General features: G+C 36.5%; 1 protein-coding gene across 5 annotated transcripts in view; it reads left to right on the top strand.

Annotated features, from left to right (window-relative positions):
* CABIN1 (calcineurin binding protein 1) overlaps positions 1–15,315 on the top strand; it is a 117,299-nt gene that overhangs the window by 35,686 nt on the left and 66,298 nt on the right. For all 5 annotated transcript variants that reach the window (XM_026859583.1, XM_026859579.1, XM_026859580.1 and 2 more), the window contains exons 27-28: positions 8,897–9,079; positions 11,162–11,499. In XM_026859583.1, the coding sequence (XP_026715384.1) occupies positions 8,897–9,079; positions 11,162–11,499 (521 nt within the window). The remainder of the gene's footprint in view (positions 1–8,896; positions 9,080–11,161; positions 11,500–15,315) is intronic.

Genomic DNA, 15,315 nt, shown 5'->3' with positions numbered 1-15,315 from the left:
CAATTCAAAATGTCAGCTGCTGAAAGAAGCACAGTTAGGGTGATCTTCAGGAAGGCTGTGTGTAACCATGACAAGTAGAATTGCAAAGTACTGCATCACTCATAATGTTCTGTAAGTTGCTGGCACAACTAAACTCTGGATACAGTATATTGAAGAGCCCCAGGAAAATGAAATATTTGTCTTCAGGCTGTTACAGATGGGAGGAGAGCTAACAGGCTGAGCAATGCTCAGAAGTCTTCCACTTTTATATTATTACATATACTGTGCTCCTCTGCATGCATTTGCATTTTACTTGTATTAAAATATATACTCTTGAAGTAAAATGCTCTTGACATCTTACACGTAATCACATCAGTGAAGAAAACTGGTGCCTGCATTTCTGTCATGCCATTCCTAAAAATAGGAAGAAAATACCCATCATTTGACTGCTCTTTAGATTATTTTTTTACCATTCTGACAATAGACAAAACTATATTGTTCACAGAATGAATAATTTGACCTAAATTCAGCCTAGATATTTATTCTTTCTGAGGCCTGACAATACTCTTATTTACTCTTGCTCTTGTATTGATATTGTTGATCATATATGATATAAAGTAAGAGCATTATAGAGAGTCTTACCTATGAAGTTCTCTTCATATGTTATCACACGCAAACATGCTTGTTGGGATTCCTGTCATTGCTGACCTGGGAGACCTCTTTTGACCATTTTTGTGTGCTGTGCATCAAGAAACATGAGCTGTGAGGAGAGAGAAGGAATTGTGATGGTTTGTCTACAGAGGAGAGGACTACGGGGAGACATGACAGCAGTGTAACCTAAATAGCGTTGAAGGCTGTACAAAGAGTTAGAGGCAAAAAATCAGCATTTCCATGTCTCTGGGAGATAGAATAGATTATGTTAGACTTAAATTGCATTTTCAGTCTGGACATTAGAAAATAATGTTATAGTAGTATTAGGAAATACTGTTTAGCAAAAGGAAAAAAAGTGAAACACTATAATACATTCCTGGGAATATTATAACATTGCAGAATTTCAGCACCAGAAGTCTTTAAAAAGTGGTGATACAGCCATCTGCCAGGAATGATGGAGAGGTAATTTATCCTGACAGAAAAAGGAATGGACTATATGAACTCTTCCTTCTGAGCTCTGTTGTTTTAATTTTATGTTATTGTGAGGGTTTTTGTTTGTTTGGGTTTCTTTTGTGTTTTGGGTTTTTTTAAACAAGACATGCCTTCTAGTGCAGCAAATTATCTCATTGCAAGCAGAAGAGAATTACTGTATAGCCAGACTTCTTTAAAATATTGGGACTCTGATCTTCAAGCATTCATCTGTAGATGGTGAAGTTGTGAGGGCAGACTTGGTTCAGATACATAACATTTAAATGTGTCATTATACTTATGTAGCTCTCCAGCATGTTTTGCTGGTGGAAAAAAACGACCAGGATACGCAGAAATCACTGTTAAAGTTGTTATCACTTAAGAGTTTTATATCCATTGAATGCAGTGGTATTAGTTTTAGTTTTAAGTCATATATTTAATGGAAATAGGAGAAAGGAACCAGTAAATACAGCTTGTAAAGTAACTAAACTTCTTTTTCCTCATGGCAGCTGTTAGCATATATCTCCTTTAAGGAGACAGAAGTATTGCTGAGTGGCAGCTGTTATTTGCTGGCTGACTAGCTGCTGTCATGTGTGTAAAATAGATAACTTCCTTTCTTTTCTCTTGTCCTTCCATTCAGCAGCATCTTTTCCTTCCTTCTGTTAATCCTGTCTTTTCTGTCATCACCCCTGCCTGTTGCTTTTATAACCCTCTAAAAATGATGAAAACTTGCATTTGATAGTAGAAGCCTGAGGTTTAGACTCTTCTTATTTTCCAAGAGGAAACTACCAAACAAGAAAAAACAGGAACTCAACAGGGACCAAGGCTATCATTACCTGGGATGTCACCATATTTACACAGCTAAATGGCCAGTGTTCTATACCAAAACAGACATGTTCACTGTCTTCCTTTACGCAGGCTGGATGTCAGTAAAGACCAATTGCAGTACAGACTTCAAACAGTTTAAATTTACCTAAATTTTGTGCTAAGCATTACAGTTAGTTCAGAAAGCGGTAAAAATTTTTTAAAAAAAATCTGAATGAGAAAGCTGTTTCCCAAAAAGTGGGCTGGGAGATTATTGTGAGGTCTTTTTTGCTGTAATATGCCTTTGTTGTGTTGATACTCAATTCCGTATTATTGTGGTGATATGCAGATGACTTATTCAGTATCCATTGCTATTGCAGTGTTAAAATGTCATATTGTTTTAAGTCTTCATCCATGTCATGTAGTATGTTGTGTGTAGTTAGACATAACCGTCCTTTTTTGTGTTTGTCTTTGCCTGATTGCTTTTGCAACCAATATTGCCCGTGCTGCCTCTAACCTTTATACAAATCTCTGTTCCCCAGGCATTCTCTTCCTGCTTTTACCTGTCACGGCTTGCTTTTAATAATTGGCAAAACCTGCATGATAAACTCACTGGGAAAGGCTACTTGCTTCATGCTGTGGGAGAAGTCTCGCTTCATAGTTTGTTGGTCTGTAATTCTGCAAATGTTACGAAGATGCACAGTTTTTTGTAAACGGGGGTTTCTCAACATCCTGATGAGACAAAGGTGATCTCTGAGAAACTTTTTTGCACCAGGTTGTCACTCATGTCAAATAAATAAGCTTCTAAGATGACGTGGATGTTTCTGTGCATAAAAAGAATGTCCACATGGCATTTTGGAACATTAAAATCTTACCCTTCAGAACTCTCTCTCTCCAGCAGTTCAAAAAGAAATCTTTTGGTCTGCAGTGCATATCCTTTTCTGGCACACAGTACTGGATGTTCATGGGGACTGCATACTAGGCTACATGAATAATGAATCAGATCCAGTTTATTGCAGTATGCTCCATTTTTACCTTTCCCTAATTTAACCTCTCTCTGATTAGTAAAAGTATCACACTGACAATTAGTGTGAGATTATGTGAAAAGGATTTGACTAAATAAATGGAACATTGATGAGATACTCTGTTGCTCTGCATTTGACGGCAGAACAACAGCAATACAGGACCACAAGTTACTGAAACACATTGGTGCAGCCAGACAAAACAGACTCTCATCTTTGACTCATGTTATAAGAGAACTCCCTTTAAGCATTCAGAGGACGTGCTGTCCTCAAGAAATTAATCTGCTCCCATGCAAATATCTGCAATTCTTTTGTTTTTAATAATGTGCAAGTGCTTTTTGATACAAAGCTGAATGTTGTCTTCTGTTATGGGTGGGATCTGTTTCAAGAATGAGAATTCTGTGATACATTGTGTTTCTGAGTACAGACCAATAAAGAAAAATGCTCATACATACAAGTAATAAAGAGAAGAGTGGAGGTACGGTGCCAGGGAGGCAGGACAAAGAGAGAGTCTGTACCTCCACAGCCTGTGAACAATCCACCTTTATTGCATGAGACAAGATTATTTTTTTTAGTAATACATAGTTATTCATAAGGTCTGAACTATGCAGCAGGGTTTTTCTTTACTGTAAATTAACTTAGAAAATGTATATAGCTCTTTAGAAAAGCTCTCTGTGACACTCATTTCTGATTTTTGACTTGTAGCTGACAATCACATTTCAGATACCTTCTTGTAATAACTGGGCATACATTTTCTTCAGATATTTAAGACAGAAAAAGATACTATTCAGAAAAAGTGAGTTATACCCTGTTGGCTTTCTGAGCCTGATAGTTACCCTCGCATGCAGATATTTCAGAGGTCTTCTCCCTGCTCCTTTTTAATTTCCAAAAAGTTTCAAAGGATGGAAGGCAGACAACGCGATTACTGAGCTGCATAGTAATTAATTGACAAAGGTGGAATACCTCATTCATATTGGCACCATGAAGCTGTATTTTAGCTCCCCCGAGAATAAATTATGTAAGCTTGTACCATAAGAGATGTTACCCAGTACCTCTTACTTAGCAGTAAGAGCTCTGTCATGAGGATTGTATGTCTGCTAGTTCAGGTCACTTAGGCTTTTAACACATCACTGTCTCTTCTCTTCCCCTTCAGCACTGTGAGTGGACACAGTTGAGGTAACAAGGCTTGTTTAGGCATATGGTCCACGAGGCTTATGGTGCATATGGGAGAATGCTCGCACAGCGTAATGGCTGATGCTTTTTTTCCTGATGTGTTTTAAAATTAAATAATCATTTAGATTCCCCAAAGTTTAACGCAGCTTTTTCCTGTTAATTGGTAAGCATGCAGGTGTTGTGCCTGAATGTTAATGGAGCAGTGACAATGACATGCTAATGGCTTTTTCTGGTATAGAGGAATAGTGTGGAATAGGGATTTTTGAAGTCAACCTCTGTTTCATTCAGGATATGATTAATCTTAAAATGCTCTTAAGCATAGAATTAAGTCAAATGGACTACAGATATTTTCCTAATATCCAAGACAGATGTGTTTCGGTAATGATAGTTACTTAATTATCCAAGCGACTGACAGGATCTCACTGTGATACAGCAAAGGTCTTGGCAGTGCAGATGAACATACAAGTTCCTTCTTCCCAGTGACGTCTTTCCAATAACAATATTAATAAGATTCTTCCTTTTGACCCCTCTTCATCTTGTGTCCAGAGCTGCTGTTTTTCACCTGTTGACAGAGTAGGTGTTACAGTCTGACAGAAATCCCTGAAATGTCACAAGTCGAGTACGCTATGAGGAGTGAGTTAAAAATAACCCCAAACAACCCACAAAAAACCCGACTCCCAAGTACTGTTTCCTTAATCTTTAGATGTAAATGTGGAATAGTTAACTTTACATCAAATAGAGATTTCAGCTCATCAGGTTTTTGAAATCATCTTAAAACTTAGGATTGATACAACAAAATCTAGTAATAATGAACAAAATATAGTAATACCAAAGAAAGGATCTGGTATCAGGACATGTTTTTAATAGGAATTTTATTGCAGTTACTTATGCACAATTTAGAGACCTTTTTTCCTATTCTCTTAATTTCCACTACAGATAATAATTTTGGGACATTAATACCCAGTTGTATTTTTATCTTAGCTTTTGAAATAATAGGAAACCTTACAGAAAGGGACCTCAAAAGAATATTTAGTCCTTGATTTATCATTTATCCCTTATAGCTGAGGGATCATTTTAGCTCTTTAGAAAAGCTTGCCTTATTGCTATTGCCAGATAGGGGAACTAAATACCTTAGGTAAACAAAATATTAAAACCAGTAATTTTTTAATGCTTTTAAATTACACTGAGTTGCATTAAATTGTCTTTAATTGTAGCAGAAATTATTAAAAAGCACTGATGTTCTCCTAGGATTTGCATCTATGAAGAAGATAGGTATCAATAACAGTTGGGAATTTGGAATTAATTCTCATGTCTCGCAGACTGCAGTGGTCTTCAGCATGTAGGTTGAGTAACACTAATGACTGTCTCAACTACAGTCAACAGATGAAGTAGAAGCTTTATAACACAGTGAATGTAAAAATACATGCTGTATGTGTGTCCAGTATATATATATGATATATTTGTGTGTTGGGCTAGAAGAGCATAGTACTTCCATGTGTGAAAAATATTTTTTTTAAGAAGCAGAGGTAGGATGTGACTTGGTGCAGTTGCTGTGAGTTCTGCATTATATACTGCAGCATTTAGGTATTGACGGAGCTTTTTAATTATATTAAGGTACATCTTGGGTAACCTTGTCTACCTGTCCTTGAAAACCTTGAGCAATTCTGTAGGTTCTCAATTCAATTTTTTATCTGTATGTAACAGTCAAACTAGGGATTAGGGGGGAAAGAAAAAGGCAATTTTCTTGCTGCAATTAAGACCTATTGCCTCTTTCTCTGTACTTAGTGTATATGAAGACCAATTATTGTATTTTTATTTTGTTTAATTGTATGTATTTGGAAATTCTCCCTCATCTTTTTGGTGATAAATAAGTCCAATTCTCCCAGTGTTTTTCTTATATGCCATCTCATTAATCTCTCATCATTTTTTCTCCTCTTCTCTGAATTCATTCTAGTTATTCAGTGTATTTTTTAAAATGTGGGTCCCAAATACAGACACCATAATTAAGCTTAATTTTCATTAGAGCTCAGTAGAACAGGAAGACTCTTATGTATTTTTTTCTGTGAAGTTACTGATTATACATTCATGCGTGATGGTTTGATGAATTACTTTCACAATAGCATGACATTTTGGCCATTTCTGGTTCAAATCACTAATTCTTCACAGGCACATGTGAATATATGTGCTGGGATACACACACGTTTTCTACTACCGATCTTGTTAGCTTTTAGGTGCTTATAGATAGATTAATTTATTTATGCTCAAATAATTCTGTGGAAGATGAAGGCCAGCTGGCTAATAGCTTTGACCTTTTATCCTTTGTAAAGACAGGTACTACACTTTGTTTACCATTCCCTGGAACTTTACTCATCCTCTGTGACTTCTGAGAAATTAACACTAATAACTGGTGGCTGCTGGTAATTTCTGAAATACTCCAGTGTTTTTTATCAGCCTGCTTAATTTGAAAGCATCTATCTACTGCACTCAAGAAGTATCTAAAATAATAGGAAGTTGTCTCAATAGTAGTTTTTCTCCATTTCTCGGTGATTAAGAAGCCCAATGTTAGTATCATTAAGATTTTTTTATATATAGTTAACGGATTGAAAGGAAAGGAGAATGAACATACATACCTAGACCTACACTCACTTTAGAAGAAATATCGAATGAAAATAGCTGGCTAATCATAAGGAGGTATCTAGACTTGTTCCCCACAGGGAAAAGCTTCCCTGTCATATATACATTTGGAATTTAACATCCCAAATCACTGTCTATCTTTGCATGCTTAGTATAGTTTCCTGGTGATCTCATATCACTCTCACATATTGGTCTAGCAGTTCTTGATTTACATTCTAATGCTTCATCTATCATAACCCACACATTAGAACTGACCTCCAGGCTGATGGCAACATTTGGAATTTTGCCTTTTTTTTTTTTTTTTTCTTCCCTAGATGAGTAATTCAGCCTCTTTGCCACAGATGCAGAAACTTACTTTAAAAAAAAAGAAATCAAGGGAGGTACTTGTAAATGTTTTTCCTGATGCCAACTGGGAGTTCAATAGTATCCATTTGTACCACAGAAGGTTATTAAAGCCTTATAAATGAGTCATTTAAAGCTTGACTGACCTCTCTTCAGAGTCCTTCTCTTTCCATTCTTTATAATTATATTCTTTCTGTATAAAACTTGTCATCATTAACCAGCTATATAACTTCCAATTAGGAAGCAAATACAGTTCCCCCATTCTTTTTCAAGATACAGTTTTATTAAGATCTGTTCACTGAAAAGGAAGATTTTGAAAAGGAAGATTTTCTTTGTGCTGTAGTGAAAAGCCTACAGAGTGCATCAAATTTGGTTTAAATTTGTTGGAATCTTAATAAGCAGAACCTGATCTGCAAGCTGAAGGTTTGCAGAGGGATTTATCTTGATAAAATAAATTCATAGGAGGCCTTTAGCTCTCTCCTGAACAAGTGCAATTCAGAAGGAACAGAAGAAATTTAATTAAATTATCAGCTCATCTCAAAGCAAGGGGTTTTGCTTTTATAATTTTCTTTCTTGATCTTATCAAGAAAATTAATGAATAAGAATGCAGTGGAACTACCTAGACAATGGCTGTAATATGCCTCTTGGTTAAACTATTCCTGTATCTTAAGCAGAAACTGGAAATTAGTCTCTTAGGCTACAGATTTAGAGAGAGTTGCCTGTATTGGAATTTTGTGTTGGACACTGAATTATGTTGGCACAATATTACAGAAAAATGCCGATTTCCCATCTCAGCGGGGATATGCATACATCTTTCTGTTGAAGATACTGCGCTGCATTTTTTAATCATGCAGGGTTGCCTCTGATAACCCTTGATGTAGAAGAACTTGGGTTATATCAGGGAGGTTTCAGACAAGGGTGCAAGGTTTTCACTTGCATGTTTGTCCTGAGGTGTGAATCTTATCCCCCATGATAAAATCATGATCCCATACAACTTTTCCTGTGCTGTAACAGCTATCAGCAGATTAACAACTTAGTTGTGACTGTAATGTAGTCAGCAGCCAACGTAAACTGCTCCACCCTGTCAAGGCAAAGTCACTTCTATTTTCTATATACTGCCTTGAAATCCAAGAGTTTTCCTGTCTGTCTTAGACCTAGTTCTTTGGTGGATTGTATATTTGCCGTATCAAATCACCTTTCAGAACATTTGGTGAACAGCATCTAACACCTGCAGGATAGATGGCATCAGTGATCACTCCTGTAAGTCTTTGCCCTCTAATGGTACTGATTTTTCTGTCCTTCACAAGCAATTTTTAACAGTGTTGTTGTTCATGGTTTTCTCTTGTGAATTGAACTTTGCTTGTGTCGGACTCCAAATTATACTGGGTGCTTTTCAAGGTAAATGGGACAGTTAAGCTGGGAAATTTTATGGGACCATACTAGCTGAAATATTGCATCCCCAGCCTAACTGCTTTCGAAAGTTGAGCATCATTGCTTTTGAATGAAATTCCAGGATTGTATTCTAGGAAGAAATGGGGTGGGGCAGGGAGCTCTATAACATTAGGGTTAAATAATACCTTGTGAAAGAAGACTGGGGTTTTAATTTCTTAGCACAAAGAGGTGAGATGAAAATGATAAGTTGAAGTAGACAACTTAAAAGAAAATAAATACCTTTTAGACAACAGAATTGGTGGTTGTTAAGGATCCTGTATTGCACTTGAAGAGGTTTGCAAAGTGGATGCAGTTTCATGATGCTGTTACCAAGATGCAAGTAAGAGCTTGATGGTATGAAACGGTGCATTCCTGCTTTATCTCTTTTGCAGAGAGGAGTCAGGATAGCACTGCAGCGGTGCTGTCTGACTCCAGTTCCACACAGGATATGTTTAATGAGCCTGCCAGTTCTCAAGACAGCCTGAAAAAGACTTACACAGAGAAGAGGATTTCTACTACCTGTGCTGATACACTGATGCCCAGCAGAGACACCCTGGGATCTACAGAGGAAAAGAGTATGCCCAATTTAATAGATAATATCAGCTTGTATATTCTCATTTAAATGTTTGTTCTGGCATACAGAAGCACTGAAATACGCTGCATTATGACTGAGAATTTTAACTAGGTGTTACTGCTGCTGTTATGTGTGTAGCTTAAAATTGGAACTGTGCTTTGCTTTTGTGGCCATCATCCAAATTTGTACTACCTGTTAAACCGTAACAAAGAAAAGAATAATGATAAACTGCTATCTGTGATGGCCCTTTGGCTGGCTTGTCTTCTTTTAGGTTATTATTTACTCTGGCCTCAATGTTTCAGGTCTCTAGATAATTTAAGGAGTAGTTATTTGAAGATAAGCAAATAATGTTTTTCTTTTCCCCAGTTAAAGATGCGCTTTTTATTCTGGCCCAGTATCAACTTGATATTCAGTACATAGAAGAGCACAAGTACTGGAATTAGATGTCTTATTCCATTGGATGCTTTATTTCAGTAGAGAAATGGAATTGCTCTCTACCAAATTTTTCCATGTATTATAGTACTAAGTGTTCTGTATTCCACTGGCAAATTTGTTTCAAAATCCATTAGCTGGAATTTCCCTTTAATGTTTGTACAGTTACATGTGGCAGTGGACAGAGAAGCTGAACTTCAGTAGGGAAAGATAAACAAGACCAGTGTGTAAATTTTGCTCACCTTTCTGGGTTGTGTCTCTTTGTGGGATGTTAAGTCTTTTTTTGCCAGTTCATACTATACTTTAGTCTTCTCCAATTTCAAAGATACAGAAACCATGGTATGTGGATAGCCCTGGTTCACTTCACTGATCTCACTAGAAACAACTGCTGACTAGTCATCTTTTTGTTCGCACACTTGGATTAGCTTGGTTTCTTGTTTTTAAAAATATTTTACTTCAGTCTTGCCTAAGCTAGGGAAGTCTGTGGTGATGTTGGCATCAATATGATGAAATAGATGCCCGTTCCTAGTTTTGTAAAGTAGTACTTACATAATCACTAAGTTGGTAATCTCTTGGGTACTAGACTAAAAACATGGCTCTTTCTCAAGCTTGCAGTGAGTTGTGTTATTGTCGTCAGTTGTCTTTCAGAAAAACTGTGTTGACTGCATTCTTACATTACTGACATTTATTAGAACAAATGTTGTATTTTTTCATAAAGCCATCTGTAGAGTAAAATCTGTAGCGTAATGGATACATAGATTGTGCAAGCAAATTTTGAAAAATTTCTGTTCTGGAAAACATGTTTGACTCAAAGTTCAGCCTAATCAGAGAAAAAGTTAAAGAGCAGTTTCATACTTGAGGATGAAGTATACTAAAGTATATCTCTAGCCTGCTAGGAGATAAGATCTAATGTAAGAAACTCTTTATCTTAGCAAAGACAAAGACACAGTAAACTTCCATGACTAAAAATCAAAGTTAAAAAAATTAATCTGCATGTGGCATGCATGTTTTCAGCAATAATGACTAGCTAACAGGAAACATGGAAACTGCCATTGTCACAGATGTTTTCTGAAGAAAGATTTGGTATCCTTCTAGAACAGATGGGTCAATTGAACTATGAGTTACCAAGTTAATTGCAAAAATATTTGGATGGAACTGTAGAACCTATATTATACAGAAGGCCAGGTTAGATGCTGCTAATCATTCTGTCCAAGCCTAAATTGTATTCTGGGACTGTGTTCTTCTAGGTAGATTGTTAAGAATAATATGTCTTGGCAAGATAGCTTTAGTTTTCTGTTCCTTCTTCCTTTCTTTGCAATAGAATTTTACTGAATTTACACTTTCATTTTGTTGTTCTCCTTCCAACAGTATATAAAATCCTGCATTGTGTAAGGTGTGCTGAATTCTTAGTATTGCACAGGGAAAATCCCCGATGAGAGACAATGGAGAAATCAGTGTGTGGCTCTGTTAATGAGCTGAAGATTACTTATTAAACATCAGGAATAGTCATATTTTTTTAGGAACTGCTCAATAATTCTGTCAGTGCTTTAATGGAGAAAATGATTACCATTTGTTGTATTTCATTTTTGTCATTTTGTATATTTTGTTTGCCATTTTGTAATTTTCATTGTCACTTCTCTTAATGTTCCAGTTGCAGGAAAGTCAGAAGAGCTGCTGGAGAGCTCAGAATCTTACCATCCTGCTGAGCCTACTGGCCAAAAAATTCTGGTGGATCCTCAGTCTGCTTCTGGCAATCCTATCAAAGCTGCAATCCCCCCACCCTCACAGTGGGACTGCAAAAAGAAAGCTGAACCTTGTGGAGATGCATCTGAATTTCCTCATGGTCTTCCAGCAGACCTTGAGGAACAGCGGAAGTTCCTGACGGAGCAGTGTATTGCCTCCTTCTGTCTGTGTCTCAGCCGCTTTCCCCAGCACTACAAGAGCCTCTACAGATTGGCCTATTTGTACACATACAGCAAAACACACAAGGTGAGCAGACCACTGATACAGCAGCTGACTAGCTGTGTTTATTGCGTGAATAAAAAACCTGTATTGTCATTTGTACTAATTCAGAAGTCTCAGTGTTGAAATATAGCAGGTAAGTTTGCTTAATGCAGTTTGGATTGGAACTATACTTTGGGAAGTCTTCAGCTCCTAGATTGTCTGATTCACATGTGTGAGGCTGGTTGAGTAGAAAATTTTTTATTACCAAGCTAAGAAGTTTTTGTCATTCAGCAGAGAATTACCTTTTAGATATGTCACATAAATTAAGATGTTCTTATAAAAATGACAGCAATTATTTTACTGTGGACAGTTATTTTTTAGTGGACTGAAAAGTGACTTGGAAGCAGGAATTAATCAGTGTTGGTATGAATACATCATGTGACATATTTTCTGGGTATCTTGTGTCTTTGTAGAATTAAAGTTTTCCTACTGTCAGAGCATAGAGGTCATCTTGAGTAAGGCAAAATTTTTTGCTGTTTAGAAATCACTGAGTGAAAGTCAGTCAGAATCCTACTGCTCATGAGCCAGTGATTTTGGGTTAAACAGGAATAACAACATCTTGGTGACTGTAAGAGTGTCAGTTCCTGTTTGAGGTGAGGGCAAAATAACTTTCTTCTTTGCATGACCCTTGCATATTCTTCATAATAAAATTAATTTTAAAACCCTTCTGCTATGAATTATCATTGGTTTCGTTTTAAAATTATGTCATTCTTTATTTTACTTCTGCATGCTTCTGTTATTATAATCATTGTCTTTCTGAAGTATCAGTTAGTAAGATGTATATGAAGAGTAGGTTGAAATTTTCAGAGTTGTTTCACTATTCAAAGTTTGAACTCACAGAGTTTGTATTTGGAAGTCTTGTGTTAGGTCATATGCTGCACTGCATGGCTTTCTGAATTCTCTTCCCCACCAGTACTGAAGCTTATGTGAATAATAGGGAGGGGAACGTAATGGAAACAAATCACACCCCTTGCCTCACAGTAGAAAACAGCAACTGTATTGCTACAGATTGAGCAGTGGCATCTCTTACCAATCTACTGAAAGGTGATGAATATTCCATTTGGCTGTACAATGATTATCCAGAAAAATATTACCCTTTTTTTAAAGATAGCTTGTTTTGAAAACATTCTTGTGCTGTTTGTGTGTGACAGTTGTTAATTTTTCTATGGAGCTAATCATTAATAGGAGATGTAGATTCCTGCAATCTGTCATTACTGCAGCTGACAAATGATTTTGTATCAACATTCAACAAAAAAGGCTGCCTGTTTTCAATTTATTGGTTCAAATCGCATGTCCTTGCCTGAGGAACTACTTGCAAAATATATTCTTCTATTTTTTTTCCTGATGCAGCCTTCTCTTTTGCTTTTTGTATCTCTCTCCCTACATAAATATCAGCTTAGTGATTTGTAATGTTTCTCTGTATGAAATGTATTGTCTAAATCCATCTCCTCTTGGAACTCAGAGAAATTCAATCCTGCCTCTTTGAGCCTAGTAGTTACCAGGTTGGCTTCAACTAGCATTGTTGGGTTTTACTGTCCTTTTTTATTACTTCTCTGTGTAACAAACAACTGTTTAACACTGCAAAAAAAATCTTCCTACTGATATATGTATACTACATACTTTCATGAGGTTGTAATTTTCTTTGACTCATTCAGGTTCTTTTATAGAGCAATGTCAAATGTCTGTGTTTTAATGGTACATTAATATGTCTTTAGTGGGAGTTATACTCCTGAACAAACTTAAAACACAGTAGGCATCTATGCAATTTCAGCAGTAACTGGAGTAAGAAGTATGCTTAGATATACTGATGATAAACCTGATTTTAAAAATGAGACAAATTACATCAGGTTGAGTTGCTGGGAGGGCAGAGTGGATTACTGGTAAATTTTAGAAAGCTGAAATTAATTTTTAAATGCATGTAACTATCTTGGAAAATTCAGCATTTATGTACCAGTGCCAGGAATTTGTATGAAGAATTTAGACTGATGGCCAAAATTCGTGGTTGGCTGGGAAAGGAGAGGATTGGCAGGTCTCCATAGTGCATAGAAAAACAAGTTTTCCATATGCAATCTGTTTTCTCCCATTTTACAGTATTACTGGTTTTGCTGTTGTGAGATTAGTAAAAATAGTTGTTGAGTGCTTTTTTTAACATCCTTTTCAAAATCTTTCAACATTTTGTTTGGCTACATGTTCTGGGTTTTTTTCCCCTGCAAAATCCTGCTTACTATTTGGAGGCTATTTCTCTTTGGTTTATTTTGTTATCAGAGCAAATTTGTACATAGCTGTTTTTTTCTTGGAATAAATGTGCAGGAAAGTAAGGATAATTTTCAGAAGTTACTTCATTGCCAGTTTGGGCAGTAGTTTTAGTTTCTCATTCTCCCTGTCTTTGTCTTGAAGTAAAGACTCCCATCATTTGTGATTTTTACATCAAAAATGAGTGTTGGCACAGTTTGGAAGGAGAAGGTAGGATTTGACAAGCTGTTGTTTGTCAATATAACTAAAAAGTTTTGTGAGAAGTATTTACTTTATGGCCCTTATGGATCAGTATGTAGAACTGGTCTGATGTTTTGCAACCAGCAGATTGTCAGGAAATAAAAATATTTACTTACATACTTTTTTACCTCAAAATAAAAAATACTGTGTAAATCCTCCAAGAATCTGCTCACAGATATTGTTTGTATGACTTAGGTTTTTTTAAGTTTGTATCTTCTATTGTGTCCGTTATTAACAGAGCCCTTAATGGGGAAATTAATGTCGGGTATAACAAAGTGTCAGTAGCATGGCAGTTTAGTCAAACTAGGCATAACACACGCATGTAAAAATTACAAGATTATATATATATATATGTAGGTTTAATATATACTTAGAGGCAGACATAATCTGTAATAATAGATGTAAGCATTTCAAGTAGCAACAGTTTGGCAGTAACAGTTCATTTGAAAGGCTACTCTTCAAAGTCAATGGTCTTTTTATCTAATGCAGTAGCACTAGGGGGTTTTTTGAGACAAAGCCTTCTAACAGACTATAAAAGACCATAGAGGGAAGGATTAAGGTATAGTAGGATGTTTTGTACACCTCTCAGCAACTTCAAGTTGGATAAAGGTGGCTCCTAACACCGTTGAGTTAAGGGATCTCGGGTGACTCAGGTTTCCACTTGGTTGACCAGAAGAGATTTTCCTTTTCCATTTTAACAGTGCTGATAAACTTTTTTGAAAATTGTTGTACCCTGTCAGTCATCATGTCTTTGAATCTTGGGGTGATGAAGATGTGGGTGGCAACAGCTGAACTGGAAAGAGTACTTCATAATTGCCCTGAGTCAGACAGCTAAATCCAGCGTTTCAGACTGGCAAGCAGTGTGCCAAGGAGAATAAATCCTTTTTGCTATGTCCTGGATCCCTTCATCCACTCCTAATAACTTCATCAGCTAAAAGCTAAGCAGAGCAGACTCTGGGAAATGTAATGAGTTGAGACCTGCTCAGGCGTATTTACTGGGGGTAACTGATCATGCTGATTTAAGGAGGAGGGTAGTGGAAAATCTGTAACTACATCTTTTATTCCTATTAGTTTTGATTGTGTGAAGTTACCGTGTAATTGCCCCATTTGTCTGAATGATCTTTTTTCCTCCTAGCTAGGTTACTGTCATCATCTTGTTCAATAAAGGCCTATGAATTATAGGTACCAAATACATGCCTATGGATGGTCAGGGTAATGTGCACAGCAGATCACTAGAGCATGATGCTACACTTAATGATCTCTTAACATTTGCATCGTAAAACAGATTCAGGAATACATCCATAGCTA

Source organism: Athene cunicularia (assembly GCF_003259725.1).
Source record: "Athene cunicularia isolate RWA chromosome 15 unlocalized genomic scaffold, athCun1 chr15_part1, whole genome shotgun sequence".
NCBI classification, from domain to species: Eukaryota; Metazoa; Chordata; class Aves; order Strigiformes; family Strigidae; genus Athene; species Athene cunicularia.
Note: the sequence above shows the minus strand (reverse complement) of the source record. Positions and strands in the feature narration are given on the sequence as shown.